Raw genomic sequence first — 24,442 nt, 5'->3', positions numbered from 1 at the left:
TCAGCCCTCCAGCCTGTCCAGGCCCCTCTGGATGGCAGCACACCCAGCTGGTCTGTCAGCTGCTTCTCCTGGTTTTGTGTCATAAGCCAACTTGCTGTGGACTCTATCCCATCGTATAGGTCATTCATGAAAATGTTAAATGATACTGGCCCCAGAACTGACCCCTGGGATACTGCACTCGTGACTGGCCTCCAGCTGGACTTTGTGCTGCTCTCCACAGCCTTTTGAGCTAAGCAGTTCAGCCAGTTTTCTATCCGCCTCACCATTTACTTATGTAGTCTGTACTTCATCAGCCTGTCAAGGAGGATGTTATGGGAGACAGTGTCAAAACCTTTGCTGAAGTCAACATAAGTAACATCCACTTGTCTCTCATCTCAGTGAGGTGAGCCGGGCATCTCATTACAGAAAGCTATCGGGTTGGTCACATGTGATTTCTGCTTTCTTAAATCCATGCTGACTACTCCCAACCACCTTATTTTACTTCACACGTTAAGAAAATTGTTCCCAGATTTATTTACTCATCACATTCCCAGGGTTGGAGGTGAAGCTGAGCTACATGTGGTTTACTGGATCCTCCTTGAAAGTAGGACTTTTGCTTCCTGGCAGTCCTCAGATGCGAGTAGTATCCCATTCACATCAGCCAGCTCCCTCAGCATCCGTGGATACATCACCTCAGGAGCAATGGGCTTGTCTATGTGCAGTTTGTTTAAATGTCCCTTAACTGGATCCTCCTCTGCTGACAGCAAGTCTTCATTGCTCCACACTTTCTCACCGGTTGCAGGGGGCTGCGATTTCTTAGAACAGAAAATTGAAGGAAGAAATAATTGACTGCCTTTTTCCTGGTGGTAGTCTGTCCCTCTGGCTATCAAAGATAACACTTAGCGTGCTTTAAATGCAAACCAGTTCTGGCAGAATGTGTGTATTAAATTTAAAGTCTGTTGATAGACCTTGTTTAAAGATAAACTGTTAATATCTTTCCATGATTGCACTGAAAAAGAATTCTTGTGCACAAAAAAGTATTAATCTACAAAAACTGTGGGAGTTTTTCCTGTGTGCTTCGCTCTTGTGTTGGCCTGGCTGAGGGCCGGCAGTGAAGAGATGTGTAACAGGAATGACTACAGGCAGTGCAGGGATTTCAGAGATGGTTTTCACGTGTCAGAACAACAAGGTGGATTAGTCTGCAGTCACGTTCACGTTGCCATCGAGAGCTGTCGACTGTGCCTGAGCCATTTTGTTTTAAGCTTGCATGGGTGTAACAGTCCCAATCTACAAGTGTTTCTGTGCAGTCATCAAATAGGGACAAGGAGTGAAGAATAAAAAATGAAGATGCCGTTTCCAACTCAGCAGGAACCTGATGGCCCCTGAGCTCAACAGGACCAGAGCTTTGGGAGCCACTGCCTCCCAGGGTACAGGTGCAACCATTGGTGCGAGGTAGGATGCTGGTTCTCGGCTTCCGAGCTCCAAGCCCAGCAGCAGCTAGGGAATCCCACCACTTACGGGGCTGGAAAGCACAGAACGTCCCTTTCCTGCTGAGCATGTGCCACCAGCGAGGAGCACAAGTTACATCAGCCCTCCAGATTTCTCCAAAAAGAAATTGGGTATCTGCATTGAATGGAGTCAGAGCTGAGGAGCTGTCCATCTTTGGCAGTGTTCATCTACTCTTCCAGCATGGCTCCAGCAGCTTAAGTTAATAATAACTTTAAAAGGCTTTCAGTTTCTTAAGGTTCCTAAAACAGCCAGCAGTTCTGAGGGGGTTGCGCAGTGGTGAGGACTCATCCTAGCACCACGGGGAGGTCTGCCAGGTTCGCTCCTCATCCTGCACACAAGCAAGAATGACTGTCTGGGGACTGTGGCACTGCCTCAAAACTGATGGGCTGCCGCAGGTGCTGCAGTAATTATTCCCAAGAGTAGCTGCGCCATCTTTTGGGCTGCTTTCTGCTGGCACTGTTACACAAAAAGGTCATTTATTTTCCTCAGCGTATCTTCTGTTGTTAATGCATCTTGTTAAGTCAGGGTTGCAATGCATTGTTGAATCTTGTTCATCGTAGACCATTCCTAACATACCCTGTGTTAGGTGTCTTGTTTTACAAACAGGTTGTATGATCTCCAACCACCTGAGCTTCTGCTTCAGGTCATTGCTAAGATCCTGAGTGGAAGCCCAGCCAAGCAGCAAACAGTGGGGCCACTTTGTTCACCTGTTTGTAAGGGGCTGTAACTATTAGTGCAGTGGAGAGGCACCTTCTCCTCATTTTGAAGAGAGCCAGCTGAAAGCTCCGGGTGGAAGAACTGCTGAAGAAAAAATACCATCTTTTTAGTAAGATGGGAAAATGCCAGTTATTTAAATTTTGTAATTGGATTGAAATTTTTCTGTCATATGATGTTTCATAAAATTGTTTTCTCTTGGGGATTTAAAAGGTTTTTTAAAAGTTTTTAAAAATTAATATTTTATTAAAATGGCTTTCATAAAATTCAGTAAGAAAACATGTATGTTCCAGTAACATTAAAAAAATCCATCAAAGTGTCAATAACACCTTTGACACAAACACTATGAAAAATGCAGCAGAAATAAGAAATTACTTAACTGAAAGAATGCCACCATAAAGGGAATGATGTGAAATTATTTTTTTCTCTTTTTCTCTTCATCCACCATCAAGCTTTGAGCCATGCCCAATTTTAATGAGTAAAGGTAGGAGGTAGAATTTTGCCTGGGCAATACTTCAATAACTTTAAATAAAATAATTATTGACAGGTTATAGAGTATTTTTTTCTCTCATCTTACTGCTAACATTGATTCTAAGAGAAGGCTAGTATTTCTTTTGTTATAAATAAGCGATTGCCATATTAAAGCAGCTGTTAAAATAATACAAGAATTAAAATCAGTCATTATTGATGAAGTTGTTTGTGCAACCATATAAGTAACTTCATAATACAAAGTGAAGTTCTGATGGGTGAATATTGTAGATAAAGTTTTAAGACACCTGCAGGGCTGGTGGTTGACTTGCCCAGTTCTCCCTGGTTGCAGAGGTGTTTGCATCTGCCAAAGACATTTTAGCGTTTCAGCTTTGGAGAATTTTGGAGCAGTTATTTGCAAGATGGTATTTTTTTGGTGGGAACAGAAAGGAGAAGTATATCCTAATGAAAAGGACAGCAGGTGAAGTGACCCATCATAGTAGCTGTTTAGGGCTTGTTGAGGCTCGTGGCTTGAGTAACCACGTGCTTGCTGTCTCACGGTCTCCTGGCTTGCCATAGCGCAGTCGTGCTGTGGCTGCTGGCACATGCTCCCCATCTCCTCTGTGGTGGCTGGGAAAGCCAGGAGACTACCTTGATTTATCTCTTCGCACTCAGGGTGGTGCGTGTCACTCGCTCTAGCCTTCCTTTCACAAGGTGCCTTGGACACTCTTTCTGACCATCATGGGAAGAAGTAATTTTAACCTCAAAGAGTCTGTTACTGAGGAGTGTTCCTGCTAGAGCTGGGACTGTACACTTGTGTGCCGAAGAGCCTCATCCTTGTGCTTGTTTTTCTCAAAGATAATACCTGCTGCTGTTTGCCAAGGTAGTTTCTTTTTCCTGTCTACAGACAGTGTCTTCAGGTGGTTTGGAAGCAGCAACGTGGCTGGTAGTGAGAAGCTGAGGATTAAACAGGACAGCGCAGACATGGTGCTGAGGTCTGCTGCGGCCCTGCTGATGAGGGCATGTGTCCACAGTGGTGGTGAAGGTATGGGGAGACCATTGAAGCCATGGCTGTGAGTGTCTCCCTTCTGTGCTCTGGGGAGACGCTTCTGAGCACAGAGCACCATGAAAGCCCTGGTGGTGCAGTAACACATGGTTATTGCCACGTAACACTGGCTACTTTCAAATTCTGCTCATCTGGCATGGATCAGCTTGAAAATCTGTTGACAGCACCGGGCTGGCTGAGGTTTAATGCTGGGCTGTTTCTCAGGCTAGCAAAGTTTTCAAGGTTCGAAATGCAGTTTGCAAGGATGGGCTTCTCCTTGCAGCTGGAAGAGATAGAAAATCTGACGTTTTCAGGAAGCATCCTTTTGGGATGCAAGCAAACTTTCCCTGGACCAGAATGAGTGGCACTGAAAGAGTGTATGGCACCACTGTGTTGCAGAAGTTTAGTCTGTTTTATTGTGTGCGAGCTAGTCTGTTATCCTCACTGTTTGGTAAGGAAGGGCAGGGTAGAACTGGGGGGGACCTTTGGCTGACTGAAAGCCAGAAGGGTAGGAGTCGGGAGTGCAGGAGGTGCTCAGGTGTGCCCCAGCTTATGAAGACGGGACCCGCATTACTGCAGCACTGTGGCACTCCGTCTATGGCAACAAAGGGAAAGAGAATGAGTAACAGTTTCCTGCAGTGGGAAGCGTGAGGAAAAACTGAAATGAAAATGCTGCTTTCAAGTGGTGTGGTTCATTTTACTCTTTGTATTGCCATTTTTCATAGTATGTAGACTGGGACTTGATAATGTTGTTGCACAGGCCATTTGAACTTCTTTGGGTGTCCCGGACTGTTGACTTGTATTCAGATGTGGGATTTGAAGGCATAAAAGAAGTAGAGATGCCTTAGAAATTAATTGATTGTTAAAAAGAGAGAAAGGAGAGGGACATTTATCAGGGTGCATTTCATCGCTCTGTTGCGGTGAAGATGTGTAAATACAGGGTAAGACTACACCACTGTATAGGTTGTTGACCATGTCAGTGCATCTCTCTGTGCATTATTAGTCAGTGGAAAGCTGATGCTGCTGATGGTGGGCCACTTCATGGTTTTTCATGTAGCTCCCAGAAAGATGGTATAATTTGTAGAACTTAATGCCTGGCAATTTCATTGGGCCTCAGCTTGTAAGAAGTTCACAAGCCAATGAGGTCTTCCACATGAAACTCCCATGTCTGGCTTCTCCCTCCATGGTGACAGCACTGACATGGCAGCAGTTTCTGGTTCTCTTTTTAAATCACTCTTCCTGCAATTCCACAGGCTTTGCTAACAGCCTTGAACATTCCTGTAGGTTTCACCACTCTTCTAGCCTCTGTCTTTATTTCCTTGAGTTAGTAGTCCGGCCAGTGAGATGAAGACTTTGTAGCTGGGCCATCTCTAATAAAGAGCCCCTAAATCCTCATGTTTGTTTCTGACAGATGGGGAAAAAGTGAGTGGCTTTGAATTCATGTGCTTTTATTTGGGACAAACAACTCCCAAAAACCAACAACAAAAGATGCAAGTGGGGGAACAAAAAAAAACAAAAAACAAAAAACCAGTTTAAAATAAGTCTTGATTTCAAAGAAATGTCTGTAATTTATTTTCTCTGCCATTACATTTCGTTGCTTCTCCCTTACTTTTTTTTTTGAAGGAATCATTTCAGGGGAAGAAATAGTAGTCTCACTTTACCTGTCACCACCCAGACTGTTTTAGGGAAGTGTATGGACGCAAGTGACACATACTGGCCATCATAGTTATGCTCAGCACACCTCACCAAGAGTAGCTGTTGTTTCAGGAACCGGAGGATTCCTGAAGAGGATCAAGAAGGGGAGGGAGTGTATGTGTGCCACGCAGCAGGGACAGATTCCCTTTGCTCCGATGTGACTTCTATACATCTTGGTAGAAGCGAGTGGGTTAGTGACAGGGCAGGGATCGCAGGTGACAGAGCGGGGCTTGGCATAGCAAAGACTTGAGGCCACTTGGGCTCTTGTACTGGGTGAAAAAATTCAGCTTTACGGCTCTCCTGGAATCAGACTGAAACAAGACTGGTAGTAAACAACTTCTGTGCTGATAGCAGGGTGCCTGAGCATGCAGGTGGTTTGGAGCAGCAGTGAGCGCCTGTAAGCATTGTTTTATGGCGGTGTGCATTTCAGACTGAAAAATGGCCACAGGCTTTATTACTTTCATATTAACGTTTTTTCATTACTCTCTCCCTCCCCTCTCCTGCAAACTGCTGCATTCATCCACTGTAAAGTGGCTCTTTCTGTTCTCCCCTCGCCTGCCATTTCTCACAGCATGAGGAGGGGGAGGCAGGTGGGTGGCAGGAGGGACAGCTGAGGACATAATGGCACCGCATTCTGTTGCCAAACGAAGCCAAAACCCAGGCTGCCGCCAGATAACCTGTTGAAGTAACTCTCAAAGCCCTCGATGACAAAAGCATCCCTCCTGTCATGGCTGCAGCTTTCTAGTGACCTACGAGGGGAATGCAGCTTTTATGAGAGCTTCTCCCATTAGGGTTTTTTATTTTACCTCTTGCTCCTTGATGGCAAGGGCTTTGCAGCACAGGTGGTGGTATCCATCCCTTCCCAATGCTTGCAGTCGGGTATTTCCACTATGCTTGCCACTGAGGGCTGTGTGCCAGGATGTTTGAAAATTGTGAAACAAGTAGTAGTGATTCACAGGACCGAATTTGCCCTGCTCCCCCCTGCAATTTGGAGGAATGGCCTAAAATATTTTTTTTTCAAAACACTATTCTTACATTCTCTTTCCTTTTCCAAATATATCATGTTTATCTTGGTGCCAGTACCGGCTATAGCCAGAGTTAAATTAGCCCTCCTGTTAGCTCTGCCTGGTTTTCAACAAGCCTTAGTAAAATAAATCATGTCCCACTTGTCTTTAAATTTCATTATCATGACCTAACTTAATTTGCTATAAATTATTTCTACCTGAGCTTCTTCGGCTGTGAACTTTCAGCCTCCAGTGTCTTGCTCGTTGGATCATTGCCCAGCTAATCAAGATTATTTTTTTTTTCCCTTCACAACTCCTGCTTTTTGTATCAGCTAACCCCTCCAAAGTCAACTTGGCTGTGTAACCTCCGTGGGGACACATGAAGAGCTGATGTATTCTTGTCTTTAAAATAAGGATTTTATTGAACTGAGTTTCGGTCTCTTCCTGTCGTGCTCTAGTGCTGCTAATAAAGACCTCTTTTCCCTTAGAATGAATGTGACCTCAACAGTTTGTTCTCATCTTGGAGGCAGCCATTGCAACACTTTCTTTTGGCTCTTCCTTTCTTTTCTACTTGGGAAGAATGACTGACTGGAAAATCTCTGCTCACTCAGTATTGAGCAGCTGTGCCTTGTTTTTGTTTTTTAGCACAGCTAGATTTCATGTCTGATAAAGACTGGTGTTTATTTCCACTGAAAAATGTTGATGTTTCTTTTTTTTTTTTTTTTATCCTTTAGAGCTGTTCCTTTTATTTAGCAATTGTTGATAAACAACTTTTATTTCAGCCCCCTGAACACTGAAGGCTCGCCTCTCACCAAGCTGCTGAGTTGCAACCGGGCTAAATATTTTTGCTGAGTAAGGGTCAGAGAACCCTTAAAGGATTTCAGCCTCCTACATCGAGTTGTAATAACAACTTGCTATGATCATATGTCCTCAGAAGAGAAACTTAAACAGCAAGCTTTTTATGACTTTGGAAAAATACTGCATGGTTTGAAAAGAAAAAAAAAAAAAAAAAAGGATTTTACCTGATTTCCTTGGGGATGCTCCAGAGCAGTCATTTCAAAATGAAAACACGCTGATTGTTGCTTAGGTGGAACACATGTAATTTGCAGAGGCCTTTAACGGCATCTGAGGGCCTGATGTAACTCTCCAGCACATTAAAAAATAGCCAGTTTTTCTAATTCTCATTTGGAGACGAGTGGTAACATGCAGCTGTTCGTGATGAGGAGTCTAACATTGTCTTTCAATATAGCCTTTCTTTTGAAAATAGACACTCCTGCTTGGGGTCTTAGATGCTGGTGGAACAGGTATGTCTTCTAGAGTAGTTTAACGGTTGGACTTGATAATGTCAAAGGTTTTTTCCAACCTAAATGATTCTATGATTCTAACTGCTACAGTGGACGTTGATGGAATTGCACTTTCTGGGTGCATTCAGAGGCCGCTGAAGGCATCCTGTTACCTCCTGGTACTGGATGGTGCAGGAACAGCGGGGGCAAAAGGTACTGCCCTGGGCACACAGCAGCGTCCTCGGTTCTGACATGCTTCAGTCTGACCTGAATTACTGGGCTTGAGATGAGGTTTACTGGTAAAATGACACGTCATGTGATAGGCAGGGGGTCAGATTAGATGATCTAATGGCTCCATCTGGCCTTAAACTCTTAATTAGGGAAATGCTGCCAGCACAAGATGGCATTGTAGCTGTCGGCTGCTAGATTTCGCTTGCTTGGGAGATCCTCAGCTGAAGCAGAGCTGCAGAGATTGTACTTGGGCTAGTCTTTTCCTTGGCCTCTGGTACCAGTGGTAGCCAGCAGAGCTAAAAGTGAGTCCTGATGGGAACCTGCTAATCTTGCTTTCATGGAAGTACAAAAGCCCTGTGTCTAACTATTCCAGACTGTCACACGTTCAGCTTTTACAGCTATAATGATATCTAAATATAGAAATAAAATCTGTTATTAGCCCGGTAGTATGGCATTCATTGAAAGAAAAAAGATAAGTAACTGGCATGATGATGCAAAAGAAATTACAGTTATTTGAAACTGCTCATGGATTAAAATATTAGAAAGTGGGGATGTGGTTTTATTAGTGGGTGGTTTGATACAGTAGAGGTTTATGATACCTTTGCTTGAAACCTTGGGTGCAGAAATGGGAAGTGTAGGTGTGTGCGTTGTTGTCGATGTGCACTTTGCTGTCTCAGCTATGCAAGTGGCAGTGTGCAGGTTTAATAACCATTGACACTGCAAAACCAGCATCACTAATCAACTGGTTTCTTTGGCAGGCCCGAATGTCTTGTAGTTAACTCAGTGTGTCGCTTGGATCCAGAAGGTCACTTGAACTCCTTCTTAAAGTTGCTTAATTTCTTACTGATCTCATAATTACTCCAGACTTGTTGTCTCTTTTGCTTTTTTCTGAAATGCATTGATACGTCACAATTTTAATTTCTTCAATAGAAGATTGTGGTTTTGTGGTGTTGGGCATTCACTTTTAAGTTCAGAGCTTTTAACTGGGAATTGCAGACTTCATTGGTTTCTTTTATATACAAATGTAACATATTTTATTTTTCTTGCATTTTTCTAAATCATATACTCTACTTTGGTGTGCCATTGAAAGGTCCTGTTATTATACAACTAGCATATTTCAAAGTACAGGGAGCTGAATTAATAACTGCTGAGCTACTCTGTTCTGAAGTGCTGGCCCCTACTGCAGTTTAGCTTGTGGTTCCCCCCGTCCCCTTTCAGATATTTTCATACAGAGTAATTGCTCTGGAAGTATATTCTTTCTCTTTGTGGTCTCATCTTGTGGATATTTATGAGATTGTTTCATTTCGGTAGTAGCTTCTACTGCCCTGGCTTCTTTCCTTGCAAATTCCTTGTGCCATAGGCTCTGTGTTTATGTCAGTGAGCAGTTGTGCGTGGAGAGAAACAGCCATGGTTTCCTGTGGTTTAACACAGCAGAGTAATCTAGATCCCAATTAAAAGCAAGAATATGTGAAACTGGGTGTTAAACTGCCACTGCAGCACTGCCTCTGCTCGCTTCTGTATTTCTGAGGTGTCTAACCCAAGAGATGGTCTCCTCTGCGGTACCCATCATGGCTTCTGGGAACCTGCTCTGTGGCAGAGGTTCAGCTGGAAGAAGCGGCTTTCAGCTGTGCTCTGCCTCATTCTCCTCGTCCCTTCCCTGACTGACTTTGGAGTCTGTAACACATCTTATTTCTTCTAGGACTCCCTAGTGCCCAGGTATGTGCTGCCAGCAGCTGTCTTGCTGGCTGCTTCGTGCAACTGTTGTCAACTTTACAAAGCTGCTAGCGTGTTCCTTGCTGAATGGTCCCTTCAGGTTTGCATGCTTATTTCTGCCTTGCTGACTTTATTATCAGCACAGCTTCCTCAGACTAATTACAACTTCTCTCTTCCCACTGCCTACTAAGTTGCGGGAATATTTGGATGAACCTCCAATGAGCCTGAAGATGGATAGCAGTATGCAGAATCAACTAAGTGCCCTTTAAAGGTGGAAGAAAGGTCTCTAGATGGTCTGAAGCTTGCTTATCTTCCAAAGCAGTACCTTAAAGGCCTATTAGTTTCTGGTAACACAGTTTTTGTTACTGGGGGTTTTACTTACACTTTGCAAAACAAGAATGAGATTTTTCAGTTGGACAAGGACACCATCTGCAGTCACCAGATGCGGTTATCAAGATTAAATTACTAGACTTGTCACTGATTGTGCTGGTAATCATTGAGGTGATCAGTGTAATTATCTTGAGATCAAGACGACATTTTCTCTGATATGGTACTGCAGAATTAAGTTGAAGAAGCATTTATCATTAGCTACTGCGTAGAGTCAGGGTATGGTTCCAACTAAGCACTTGTCTTTTTCACATTGATCACATTGTCGTAAGAGAAAAATAGATCAGCAAATATTGTGAAATTGACCTTTTGTGTTGAAAACATCTTCCACTGAGTTCTGTCAGATTTATTGAAAACCTACTGCGTTGCCTAATCATGAAAGGCTCCTAGGCATTCAGTTCATAAACCATAACTTTAAACTTTAGTCTGGATCTCTTTACCCAAGGAAGACAAAGTATTTCCACTTCAGTCTATTTTAAGCTTTCAGAGTATTTTTTTTTCTGGTATAGATCATATGGAGGATTGACTCAGCTGCTGCTGGAAAGGGTTTTCTTGCCAAACAGAGTGGTTGTTGATGTTGTCTCAGAAAATGTGACTAAGACTCAGTAGAATGTAATGTATGAATATATATATATAAAAATAGAATATATATATGACTAAAAATGTTTTTGATTCTAATGCACACTAATAATTAATCTATAAACAAATGCTATAGCTTTGGAGAACTCTTCACAGACAGTCATTTGTTTGTGTTGGAGCATTTCCCTTTAGCGTATGTAACATGGTTCTTCATGTTCTTATGTAGTGGTAAAAAATACATTTTGCAGATATGTTTGCTGAGCAGTAACTGACGTATCTTGAGCCTTTGTTCATTCTTCAATAGATTGTCAAGCTAATTTCTTGCAAGTACCGTGATAAACGATGTTGAAGAGATGATGGTATTTATCTTACATCTTATGCCTTCATTTTTAACTTACTTCATGATGCCACTATATATGCACTGTAAGTGCATGTAATGTTTTGTTTCCTTTTTCAGATGCCATAGATATGCATACAAAATGTTGTTTGTGTTTCCCAACAGGCTATATTGCTTAGGAGAGGGATGGGAGCCTTTTGTAGTCTTAAGGCATACAAAGAGGATGCAGGAGATAACTGGGAAAAGTAGGCGGCACGGAACATCTTCTAAAAATCAAGTGATTCAGTCTTAGGGCTTGAAAGAAAGAGGTCTAAGAGCACCCCCGACAGCTGTTTCTTTAATTTCCATCGAGCATATCAAATTTCATTCCAAGAAATGTATTGCCACAGAACACTTCCAAGAGCAAAGCATCATAGGAAAGCTAGGAGATAATTGGTGATGTTGTTTTCTGTCAGTGATTTGTTATTATTATCTGCTAAGCTTCACACAATTATATGTCAGCTGAGAGTTATAAAATAATTCCTGACTTGACATGAAAAGGGAGAAAAGTCAAATACATTTTTTAACATGAACCCAACCCATCAGTCTTAAAGTGCTGATTCATTTGCCCACACAGTATAATTAAGATGTTAATCTGTAATAAGGAGTGATACATTCAGTGATCTCACAATCAGAAAGTAATTATAGCTTTAAATGTTCATTTGGCTCTCCTTAACCATTTTATTACTCCGTGACTGTTAAGAGAGGGTATTTGTACCTTAGGATCTGTAAACATCTGCACCCACAGTTTGCTTCTGCAACTGGACGTGGTTTGCCATGAGCAGTTGTTGGAGGGATGTCTATACTGGAAGGTTTATGGGAACAAAATGTCAACTGGCATTCGGAGTCCTGTCTTAGGGGAGAATATTATAGTTTGAGTACATTTGGCATTTCATTAGATAATGAATCCATTATGTAATTAGCGTTCAGGCTCACACCGATAAATCATGACATTTCAATTATTCATTGAATCAATGATCTTTTGCGCCCCTTTTTTTCCCCACCTCATTTGCTGTTGGCTTCTGTTAATTTCTCTTCATACTGCTTTAGGGTTTCATCTTGCCATGTTCTGAAATCCTAAAAATCTTCCATTGCCAGAGACTTGCATCTGGGAATTTAAATCACCTGGCACCTTGCAGGCAATTCTTGGCATCTCTCTGGTTTGGTGCTTCATAGCATTTTAACTGCCTGCCTTCAAGGTGAAGCTGTGAAGCAGCCAGGCAGCTGCCCCGCATCTGAGGAGTGCCAGGGAGAGAGGCGTGAAAGACAGAGGTTGTCCCGAGACTGGAGACCAGATTCTTTTTTTCATCTGCTAGGCTGAATTTCATGACAGTGTCCTGGAGCTACAGAGAGGGTTGAGTTGCCCAACTCAGTCTGCCTGTGCAGCTGGTGAGATTGCCCTTAGCTGTGGCATGCCATGGTGCCTTCCCCGCTGACAGTACACAGGCAGTGTTGTTTTAAAGAATTGTGTTGTTTGTCTGGAGGAATTCACTTGGTACCCATGAAATCCGTTGTTCCGTAGTGCGCAGACAGCACAGAGACCAGAAGTGGCTGCTGTGTGCTCCTTCAGGCCCTGCTGCTCCCGCTCAGCTCCAGCACGCAGGTATCATCATTTTCCAGCTCAGTACCCACTCAGTCACATTGTCATGGTGTAGTTTTATCATATGTCCATAGGGAAGTAAGCAAAAATCCCTTTTTCTTCTTTTTTTCCTTTTTTTTTTTGTGTTTGGTTTTTTTTTTTTTATAATTACGGTTGTTTTGATACTGTACTTTTGAACCATCGTCTGAATCCTGGGACAGATGTAGAATAAGATGTAGAAGAAGGACGCTCACCATTTCTTCATCAGTCTTCTTGCATTTTTAAACAGTTGTGGTCAGCTTCAGCCCATGTGTTTGAGGAGCCAGGCAGGATTTCATGGAGATTTTTGCCCCGCTGTGCACAGACTGTGTTGGCCCCAGAGGCTCAGCTGCTCTCAAACACGGCACGCAGATGCACAGGGCAACCCCATGGGTGGCTTAGTGCAAAGTCTGTACTAGCTGGTAGTATAAGATTGAGGATAGGATGTATAGAAAAGAGTCTTTCCTTTGATATCTTCTCTGATTTGATTCTTCATAAATATGCCGTCTGGACTGTGGGAGTAGTGGGGACAAATCTCTTTCTTTGGTTCAGGTAAAATTGTCCTGTCCTCAGTCCTTCAGGAAACAGGACTTTTTGGGTGGGCTAATGGCCTGTGAATTTTCTCCCTTAGCCAACTTACAGCTGTCTTGTCAATACTAATTACAAGGTTGTATTTTTAGAGATAAACTAGTATATGGCATTTTATGACCAAAAAAAAAGGGGGGGTACAAAGACATAAAATATAGCTCTTTATGGATGTAGAGAGTAAGGCAGGCCTGTGTGTGTGCTGTAACAAACAGACTGGCATTACAGGAAGAAGAGTGCAAGGAAAACAGTCCATTAGAGAGAGAGAGAGGAGTATTTTCGGTTTCAGTGGGTAATTTGCTAAACCTGATTTAAAATAAAAGTATTCAATATGGCAAATTTAAGATCTATTTTAGTAGAGAATAGGAGACTAGATTTATCAACGTGCATGTTTTCTATATACCAACATAATCAATATCTTAAGGAGGGGGGAAAAAGAAGTTATAATAACATCAGGTCTTTCAAATCTATAAAACAACTTACTAATTATCTGGAAGTCAGATAAAACAATAATCTTTTTACAGTGTTCCTTTTTAATGGATTTTTAGTCATAAAAGTTTAATATTTATTCAAAGTGAAAGTTTGCTTTAAAGGATGTCTATAAAAAGAGCCCTGTAGGAGTCTATTTCCTCGGCTTTTATCAAACTTCCAATGCTGGCACCCAAGAAGGTTGTTACTCTGAGGGGTAGGAGTTTACTTATCTAGGCTTGAAAAACCGAGCTGTTTTTTTTAGGGATCTCTTGAAGACTTATGGGGAGCTGAGGGTTTCATTTGAAGGTGGTAGGGCTGCACACATACACGTACACAGAGCGGTTTACAGGTTCCTCTGTGAGTCGTATGGGCTGTACATGAGGAGAACGGGAGGCACCTTGACAAGTGCCGTGCATCTCTGATGTGGAGGGCAAGCAGCTGCTCACAGGGACGCCTTTGGTATTAACTGAAAAACACAGTGACGTTTGTGGTGGTCACTGTGATCCCAAGGAGTGTGGAGCTCTGTTGTGCCATTTGGGATCTGTTTTCAGTGAGGGCTTCTCCAGGTACTGTGCCTAAAGTTAGTAGCAAGGTCATCCAAGTTTTCCACCTGTACATCATCAGAAGTGTGGTATGGCTGGGCAGGTGAATTGTGCACTAGACCCTACGAGCCACACTCTTGGGAAGCTGGGTTGTACCTAAATTCTTCCATTTTTTCTGGTGGTCAAAAAGTGACAGACCAGACAGATTGAGTGCAATCATGACATGGCCCACAGGTCACCCCCTGTGGCTGGTCTTCTGGCTTCTCCCATTCTCGCTCATTTGGGTGCATAAGCCACAGTAGCAAGAAATTCCTGTCTGATCATGGCACCTTCAGTAATCACGAATACAAACTGTGTGTGCAGATGCCAAGCGTCTCTAGTTAGCTGTGACCGCTGTGACATTGCTGGAGTAACAGATGCAATCTTTTTCATCAAGGGGTCCAGCTTTGAAGACAAGAAGAGACATTATTTCAGTACCTTACATTACTGGTAGGGAAAATGGAGTTGCTATCACTGATTTCTTCACAGTGAGACATGTGTGCCATGCAGCTCTCTTTGCACATGGCAAGAGGCTAGTGTAGTTGCTCAAATTCCAGTGAAGGCATATCTTACGGCATCTGCACAGATGATCATGCATGAGATGGAAATACCACTTTGCATAAGAGAAATGAAATGAAAACATTTTGTAGCCAGACTTGACCCTAGAAGCCACATAAAAATCTGTAGGTGGCTAACAGCTATGCTCTTACTTCCATGCTGTGCCCCCAGACTTGACTTCACAAGCATGCCTTCCTGCTGTGCCCTTGCTGCTTCTCCCAGCATCCCAGTGCTCCTGCAGCTGCCTTTACCATCGTTCATGCTTTTGGAACACTGCTACAGTCCCCCTTTACCTGCTGGGCACCTTGAATACCTCTGCCTTTGTTTTTTTGCAACTCGTTTTGTGCCATGGCTTTACAGTCCCATGCAATCTCTGAACCTAGAGGGATAAAAATTTCTTGTACTGCTGGGACTGTACCCATTGACAGTGCTGTGCTCTCCAGTTCTCGGGGTTGGGCTTGAGCGGTCATACGCAGCTGACTGACCTGATCAGATGCTGAAGGGAAGAGAGAGGGAACACTGCGTAGTTAAGTAGGGGCAGGAACTTGATAGGAAGAAGCATGCCTCTTGATGGACCCTGGGCTCAAAAGATGATGCTTCAGCTGCAGCTTGATGCCATACCACCTGCAGTCTTTTTTTTTCTCTGCGTGCCATGACATCAGATTCGAAAGAAAGAGCATCTTCCAAAATACCTGTTTTATCCAATATTTATCCAATTGTTACTGCTAGAAAAGTGCATTCTGCACAGTGTCTGTGCTGGTTGGCTTAGGGAACTAGAATGGTTTTTTAGGATCATATCTTTCTCCATTTTGCCACTTCTGCTTGTTTGTAAATAATAACAACAACAATAAAAATTAAAAGTCCTCCTCTGTCTCTTGTCAGTGATGACTCCTTACGATTTGCGATCCAGTGAAGAAATATGTGGTATTGACTGCAGAGAGCTGCTGCTGATTCTTCTCATTAGTGTTTGACCACAAGCAAGAGGAGTAATTCTGTGTGTGAGTCCGGGGGTCTTACACTGGCGTGGGCCTATGTGATCCTGTTTACAGACTTCATTTTCGGCCCTCATTTCTGTAATTTAGGACAGGAATCATGTAAAAAAGACATTTATATTAAATACATTGGATCATGATTTTGTCTTTATTATGCGAGATCTTGCTTGATGAATAATCATCAGGAAGAGGGTGGTGGTCTTGATCTCTCCTCAACAGAAATGTTTGGGAATTCACCTGAAAATGTATGAGAATTCAGGTGAAATTCCAAGTAGAAGCATTGTGATACTGGAGCAACTCGAGCAAAGATTATTGGCTGTCACAGGTAATTTTTGTAGTGCTAGAAAGTAATTTTTGAAGCATCCTACTGAAGTCTAGATGCACAATGTAGGAAGAAGGCATCTCCTGAACAAGCCGAGAGTAAATATCAGCCTCTCCCATTTGAAAGATACAAATTTCCAGGAACAGTTTCATCAACAAGTGGATCTGCTGACTTCACCTTGGTGGAGATGCAAGATCCTGATGGTTGAGGGGAAGGGTGCATGTGCATTTAAAACACTATGGGCAGAATACTTCTTAAGGCTGATTTTAGTCTCTAATTTTGAGTCTTTTGAGAGCAGTGGCTGGCCTTCAAGTACAAGGAACTGGCAGCTGCTCCACACTCACTTTTTATAGGGGCAGAGGCTGTGTAAAGGACCAGTATGGAGCTACTCACACGTGTGTGAGCACTTGGGTAATGAAGAGCTGCCATGTGGACTCTGAAAGTCTCTACATTACAGTAGAAACCACTTTTACTTCCCTTTGCCCTTCCCTTTCTCTTCCGTGAAGTCAGACATCTTTAACTATATATATGATTTTTTTTTTATATATGTTGCTTTGGTTTTTTAGCATTGTCCTAAACAGTAAGAGGTCTCAGACTGTCATTTTTATACTGTGCCATGTGATGGTTATAGGATTTGCTATCCTTCTATATCTTGCTCTGAAGACGCAAAAGTATAATATTGCACGTAGTCTTGTCATGCATTTCTGTGACTTGGCTAAGCCTGCAGGCCTTTTTTTCCAGGTTGGTCCAGGTGGGTAGTTGGAGGCACTAATGCTTCTTTACATCACTGATTTCTTGTGGGGAGGAGTAATCAATCAAATACCTAATGCCGTAGTATTGCGTTCAGGTGCTAAGACACAGTCTCTGCACCTTGCTTGCTGGAAGGGCAAGCATCTGCAAGTGCCTGACACCTGAAGCTCGGTGGAAATATCAATGTGTATTAAAAGCAAATATGCTTTCCTTGAGGGTTTCAGGATTTGTACGTTTTTCCTATGCTGTCAGATGTTTGTACTGAGTGAATGGTCTTAGGGGAGCATGAGAAGAGGAAAGATTGAAAACCAGTTTAAATTGCAAGATGGTAAAGAATTCTTTTGTGCGATCTTCACTGTCTTTTATTGCCTTGCAATATTTGACTTGTATGTTAGTTTTTCTATGTTTGTACTTGAATTTTAGAAATGTACACAAAAGGTCTTTTTGTACATGATGCCGTTACCGGTGTTTGTAGTATTGCTGTCATTTCCCTGTGCCTTTATTTACTTTTTAATTTATTTTTATTTTTTTCTTTATTTGGAGATTTCTAATTAATTCATATACTTATTTTTATTCTGTTTCTGCCATCCTTTTTTTAGTGTTTCTGACTGGTTTATCTCTTGTCTTTATTCCAGCTTTGTTACCTTCTTTATTTATTGTGTTCCAAGCAGAGAAAAATTAGATGGAGTTGAAAATCTTCCTTCTGGCATTACAAATGTGCAGATGCTAGTTCTCTCTTCTCTTGTTGCCGTCACTAGCTTGCCTGTGACTCAAGCAAGTCCTTGCTGTAAGTTTGTTGGTGAAACCCAAACCTCAGATCAGATATCCCTTGGATCAGATATTCTGATTATGGAAGTAAACAAAGCTCTGTTTCCCCTGACTGATGCTCAGTCCTGATGAGTTGCTTCCAGTTAATTTACTGAGAATTTGTTGAACTTTACTCCTGCTCAGCTAAGTTTTGTTGACTTGTATTGATAATTATGGGTTTAAACTTGTGTTTGCTCTTTCTAAGGACTTAAAGCACTGGGAGTTTTCCATTTACTTACTTATCTCTTTTGAAGAGGAATTTCCTGCTTAGTCTGTAAAGATCCTACTGCTTCCACTCAAAACACATCAATACACTATAAAGAAAAAGAGCTTCATTTTTCTTCAGTGGGATGAAAATGTTCCACATTGTCTTTGGTGCCTGGGGCCTTTTTGATACATGATCTTTGGTGGCGTAGGTGTGCTGTGGAGGACTCAGCAGGGTCCATAGTGTGATTCCAGGTTGGCAGGTTTTTTTTAGTCTGTAGTGAAGCAAATATGATATTTAATTGTCTCATCTCTGCTAAGAACAGTGTGGGGTTTATGCTTCCCTCAGAATTAAGCATCCGAAACTACTTTAGGCCTTTGCTCTTCCACCCCAGTCCATTCCTGCAGTAGGACTCCAGTATCGTCGGTGGGAAGTCACTGTATACAAGCAGTAGGTGATGAGGTGATGCTCATTCTGTGGTGATGAACTGGACCACTCATCTCCTCTTTTGGTGCAGCCAGTAGTGAGACACATCAACATGAAGGGAAAGGAAAATAGGCAGCTGTTTTTCCAGGGGATGGGCCTTTTTGCCACAGCACCCAGGGCTGCTGGAGGGAGGAGCAGGTTGCCACCTCAGAGCTGCTGGGGGGGGGGGGGAGCAGCTGCCAGCTCCAGCTTGGCCTCCGAATGGGATGCACATTTTAGCAAGTACTTAGCACTTTTGGGCAGGCTGGGAAAGAACAACTTCTGGAGCTTGTCTGCTTCTGTAGCAGATTTCTATCTGACCTGAAGACCAGGCACTGCAGTGACCAAAGAGCAGCAGGGAGAAATGGCAGGGATGCTCCCTGTGCAATGGGCTTTTTTCACGTAAAACCTGTTTCTTCCACGGAGGTCCTGCAGGACTCCATGGTGGAGGTGCTACCTCACCTTGCTGTCCTCAAAGGGAGCTTTTCATGCTCTGCTTACTTCCCTTCTTAATGGTTTCACATTTCCAGGGTTGACTTGACAATTTTTCATTGCTAACAATTTCCCTTCTTTTTAATTTTAGAGTAGGAGTTTTTTGGAGTCCAAGTGTAAAACTTCTGTTTAGGTTCTTGCGCAATCTCTTGATCAGTAAATGAGTTGAAGAGCAGTGGTGTTACGCTACTCTCTGCAGTAGTTGCAGTGAGAGTGGGCTGAGCTTTTGCTGTTCCCAAGCCATAGCAGAGGAGTAATCACACATGACATAGATGCTATTAGGATGGGTTTGGGTGGTTTTAGTGTTTTTCTGTGTGGTTACTTGACGTAGTAAGCCTCAGCAAAAGGGTTAAATAGGGCTCGAGCTATGGATTTGAAATTCTGCGTGATACATCTGATCCGTATTACTGTGATGTGCCAGAAACTGCAGTGATTGTGTGAGTTCTGCGAGCAAAAATGATTGCAATGCAATTTCTTCTTTTTCCTGTAAGATCGCATGTATCCTCCCTGCAGGGATTTTATTGTTCAGTGGACTACGGTGTGGGTTTGGAAAAAAGTAAAATCATTTGTATGTAAATACAACCTGAAGGCTGCAAATATCCAAGCTGCTACAAAGACAGAGGATGTGTACATGAAAATAAATGGACCTGTTGAGGTTAGAAATTCATAGTTTACCGTAACAGGGGAAAAAATAAATGAGGTTGTCTTTGAAACCTTATAGGTCAGCATTTCAGACTTCTGTATTTGTGCTCCAATTAAAGGAGAAAATGGAAAAGCTTCTGGATATTTACTATTTTCAAGCCAACTTGAGAAGGGAGAAGCAGAAACAATATTTTTCATATGTTCTATTACCAAATTACATGCCATGAATAAGATGGTTGTTGTTTGGCTCGTACATAGGTTTGTGTGAATTTTATTTGGTTTGGAGTCAGGCTGTGTGAGGTTTTTTGCAATTGTTACATTTCTTTTTTTTTTTTCCTTTATGTTAAATGAAAAGAAAATCTTCAAGAAAACTGGAAGTAGAAACGATTTCTGTGGGTCTCACAATATGCTGGGAGGTACAGGAAACCCAGCGTTCAAAAGCAGAAGAGAAGGAGAGGGAGACAAGAAAGGAGATGCTGGATGTGTCTTACAGCAGCATTTGGTTTACTTGATTTTTATTTCTTGATACAGTAAAAATATTTCCTTGCTGAAGTACTTTGATTTGGACTTAAAATAGCATATATGCTTTTGAAATAAGTTCACATTAACCCCCACAAATCCCTCACTTACCTGTCCAACTCTCAGCTCCTGTTAATGCATATTCTGCTTTCAGCAAGGGAAAATGTAATTTAGTTTTATAGCTGCTTTAGAAAAGTCTGTGATAAAAACAAACCAGTGCCGCCTCTAATGAGTATTAAAGCCCAAACCTGTGCACTTTCTAATAGGTGTAGTCTTTCCTCTTAAAAATGTCCTGGGGTTTTATGTACTAAACTCAGATTAATGATAATGGGAGTTACCTAAATAAATCCTCTGGTGCACTGATAGTATAATAGAACATTTATTTAGTGTTGCATTTCACTTTGACTTCATTTTGTTTCTATTTTTTTAATGAAAACAAAATTTTCTTTCCTTCCTCTCCGTAGGTGTGCTTCTAAGAAGAGTATTGACCATGAGGAAGCCCACGTGTTAGTCAGTTTGTACTAATCCCACTGAAGAAAATGAAGCCACGTTTCAGCTTTGCCGACCCTTTTCCCACCACTGTTGGCTGAATGAGAAATGGTCGCGTGATTATGCTGACACCCCAGCATGCATTTGGTAGACCTGTGGTTAACACGTTCCCTCTCCATGTGTCTGCTCTTACAAAGTTTTGTCCTCATGATACTGTGCTTTCATTCTGCCAGTATGTGCCCGAAAGGCTGCCTCTGTTCTCACTCTGGAGGTCTGAACGTCAGCTGTAGCAATGCAAACCTCAAGGAAATTCCCAGAGATCTTCCTCCAGAAACAGTCTTACTGTATTTGGACTCCAATCAGATAACCTCTATCCCTAATGAAATTTTTAAGGACTTGCACCAACTGAGAGTCCTCAATTTATCAAAAAACGGGATTGAGTTTATAGATGAACATGCCTTTAAAGGGGTGGCAGAAACCTTGCAGACTCTGGATTTGTCCGACAACCGGATTCAAAGCGTGCACAAAAACGCTTTCAACAACTTAAAGGCCAGAGCCAGAATTGCAAACAATCCCTGGCACTGTGACTGCACACTGCAGCAGGTGTTGAGGAGCATGGCCTCCAACCATGAGACTGCCAATAACGTCATCTGCAAGACTTCTGTGCTGGATGAACACGCGGGGAGACCGTTCCTCAATGCTGCCAACGATGCTGACCTCTGCAACCTTCCTAAAAAGACTACCGATTATGCCATGCTGGTCACCATGTTTGGCTGGTTCACCATGGTGATCTCGTATGTGGTTTATTATGTCCGGCAAAATCAGGAGGATGCGAGGAGGCACCTTGAGTACTTGAAATCCCTGCCAAGCAGGCAAAAGAAACCAGATGAAGCTGATGACATTAGCACTGTGGTATAGTATTCTGAATACAATGACTGCCTTTGTGATGGAGACTGGATTTGGATGACGTGAAACCCAGAGGTTTACTTCTAACGTTCATTGTAACATTAACACTTTGGGGTTGGGGTTTTTTTTCCTGTTTAACTGAATTACACCACTGTTGAGCTTTCTAACAGAAAGTTTTGTCCGGGTGGTATACTTTAATTATTTCTCTGGTGGTATCCTAAAGCAAGTGAACTAATATGTAAACATTAGTTTAGACCCATTCCACTATTTAATAACGAAATTTATTTTTTTAATTTAAAAACCAAATAAAAGCTTAAATTTGAACCATGTAAAACAGAGTAATTTATTGATCACAAACCTATCCAGTACCAGGGCACACTTGGTTTGATCAGTGCTCGCAAGGTAGAAGAGAGGAACGATGACGAAGTGGGCTGTGAGAGGTCCTGGAGCCGAGGCTCCCTGAAGGACATTTCTCTCCCTGGGGTGCGAGGTGAAGAGCTGGTGAATGGTAGCCCATTTTTGGGGCTGCTGACCGTGATGGGAGAAGGGTGTGGAGAGAGCACAGTGCCCTGATTCTGGGTGTAATGGACCCGTGCTTGGGTAGGACCCCGGGAGGCGTTTTGGCGGCACTGGGGAGGAGCCAACATGAAGGAACTTCATTGCAGGACATGAAAGAGAGGTAAGTGGCAAAATGCGGTGGTGTTTCATCTTATACCTGCTTACTGCCTCCCATGAGCTTCAGGCAGGGGTCCCCAGCAATGGGGAGGACAGCGAGAAGGCAAGCACAAACTTAGTATACTGTTTAAACTAGAGTAGTGATGGTGATGACAGATTTTAAAATTTAAAACAGCAAATTAGTCTTTTTAATCTGTGTATTGGTTCATAACTAAAAGTGGCTTTATTTTTTAGAGTGCATCCTTTTTTAAAAAACTGAATTAAGTAAGTGTATATTTAGGCTGGGCATATTCTGTTGTGTGTTAGAAAATATTTTGGTATGATTTTATGGGCAAGGCTTAGGAAGTCCATGTACTTAAATTCGGCCTTGGATACAAAATGGATATTTTAAAACCATGTCTTTGAAAACATGGTAGTGTTCTCTTGTCATAGATGAGGTTTTCAAAGGGAACAGATTCACAAGAATGTGTACCTCTTGTCCTTCATTTCCATAATAAAATAATACTTGTCTCTGGGTCCCTATAGGTCCAGTCTAACTGACATTAGACTATGGATTGCTGAAGGATGGATTAAAAAATGTATAAAATGCTACTTTGCCAAAAAAGCGTTAACAGCCTTAACTCAGAAAACTCCAGTCATATCTTCCATTAGATTGTCTGTTATTTCTGTTACAATTATACTCTTACGGTTTAGAAGGCACAAGCCTGTTTATCTTCTTTCAGAACATCGTTAAAAGAGTATCTAAAATCTGTTTCAAAGCAAGTGAGAGAACAGGAAAAAAAGACGTCTTAAAAAAAATTTGCATAGAGTCAACTTTTTATGTCATCTTTGTGGGCTGACTCCTGTCTAAGTAGCTGTTCTTGTGACCAACTTAGCTATTTGCATTGCTTTATCTCGATTAACAATTTGTGGCCTTTTAAGAGAATGTTCATGTTTGTAAAGGGCAGAGTTTATCCAAAAAAGATCTGTGCTCTGATATTTCTACCTCCCCCCTTTGCCCCCCTATTACGTTAAAAAAAATATATATTTTCTAAGAGGAGGATGCTGTTGATTACACACCCTGCTTAGCTTGCATTTTATACCTTCCTTTTCTTCAAGCTCTATCTTGCTGAACTTTCCAGCATTGCCAAAGTCCCCAGCCCCCCCAGTGCTGTGGGGCCTCCTGCAGGTGCTGAAAGCAGTGGGACTAAATACACATGTGACTCTGAAGAGAGCAGATAAAATGTTATATTGTACTGGTGATATAACAAACCCTACTGAACGGGACGTGTAGTGCCTCTGCATAGGCTGAGCCAAGCTAATTCCTGATATAATTCTCCTAACTTCTCTAAAATCTCCTTCAGGGTAAAATTTATCTTGTTTCTTTCACTCTGTTCCCCAAGCGATATTTCTGATGCAGGGGGGGGACTAGTTAAAAGGGACTGAGCTGGAGATACTAACTTAAATCAAGAATTCAGTGCTGTGTATTCATAATTAAATGGAGGAATTTCTCCACAAAATTTAAAACAAAATTTGGACAAAAATATTTTAAACAGCAATAGTTACAAATCCAGACAGTTTTAAAACACTTAAAGATACCTGCAGGTTTTTTAAATTAGCTTTTAAGCAGCGTTTAAAACAAAACAACACCAAAAAAACCCCTTAACACATCTCTCCCCAAAACTGACTGACAAAACTATAAATAATTTATCTTTAGTTTTTCCATGTTACTGCTTGATCCGTAAGAATTGTTCTGGAGCGGGTACAGTTTTCCCCCAGCTGAGCTTCTGACTCTGTGTGTTTAAATCCTGGCCAAAAAACGATTTAAACCAAGTTAAGCAGTACTCTGTAGAAAGGCTCTGGAGGGATGGTTTCATATCAGTTCTCCAGGTCTACTGATTTTCTTTCATTGATTCACAAGACTTTTCCTTTCTTCTTTTAAAGACAGTACTGAAAACTGTTTAAAATCTGAGAATCAAGGCAATGCTCTGACAACAAATAGATGCAATATGTCCAGCTGAATTTAGCTGACGAGGAAAATGAATTAAATCACTGTTCCTCAGCAGACTTGATGGCGCTAGTATTCCTGTCAACTCAAATATTTGAGATACATCTCTTTGTTTCATTAAACAGAAAGATAAAAACCTTTAGCCTAAGAAGATACTTGGTTTTATTGTGTTTACTGTACACCTTTGTGTCCCAAACTGCTGTCTGTAGACCTGCATGCTGCCCTTTGAAGTCAACGGCACCAACTTTTAAACTTCGATTGCATAACGCTTCAAGAAGTTATTTACAAAAACAGTTTTGTTCAAAAATAAGTAAATTGGTGTATTTTTAGCTGTGTTACCTTAGCATATAAATACAGATGAGAGGAAATGGATGTTTCCGTATTCACAGGAGATA

The 24,442-nt window shown here is 41.9% G+C and overlaps 1 protein-coding gene across 3 annotated transcripts in view; it reads left to right on the top strand.

Moving 5' to 3' along the window:
* LRRC3B (leucine rich repeat containing 3B) overlaps positions 1 to 21,719 on the top strand; it is a 47,733-nt gene extending 26,014 nt beyond the window's left edge. For all 3 annotated transcript variants that reach the window (XM_037387357.1, XM_037387355.1, XM_037387358.1), the window contains exon 2: positions 20,455 to 21,719. In XM_037387357.1, the coding sequence (XP_037243254.1) occupies positions 20,618 to 21,397 (780 nt within the window). In that variant the 5' untranslated portion in view covers positions 20,455 to 20,617 and the 3' untranslated portion in view covers positions 21,398 to 21,719. The remainder of the gene's footprint in view (positions 1 to 20,454) is intronic.
* Positions 21,720 to 24,442: the final 2,723 nt, after the last annotated feature.

Source organism: Falco rusticolus, chromosome 4 (genome assembly GCF_015220075.1).
Source record: "Falco rusticolus isolate bFalRus1 chromosome 4, bFalRus1.pri, whole genome shotgun sequence".
Classification (NCBI taxonomy): domain Eukaryota; kingdom Metazoa; phylum Chordata; class Aves; order Falconiformes; family Falconidae; genus Falco; species Falco rusticolus.
Note: the sequence above shows the minus strand (reverse complement) of the source record. Positions and strands in the feature narration are given on the sequence as shown.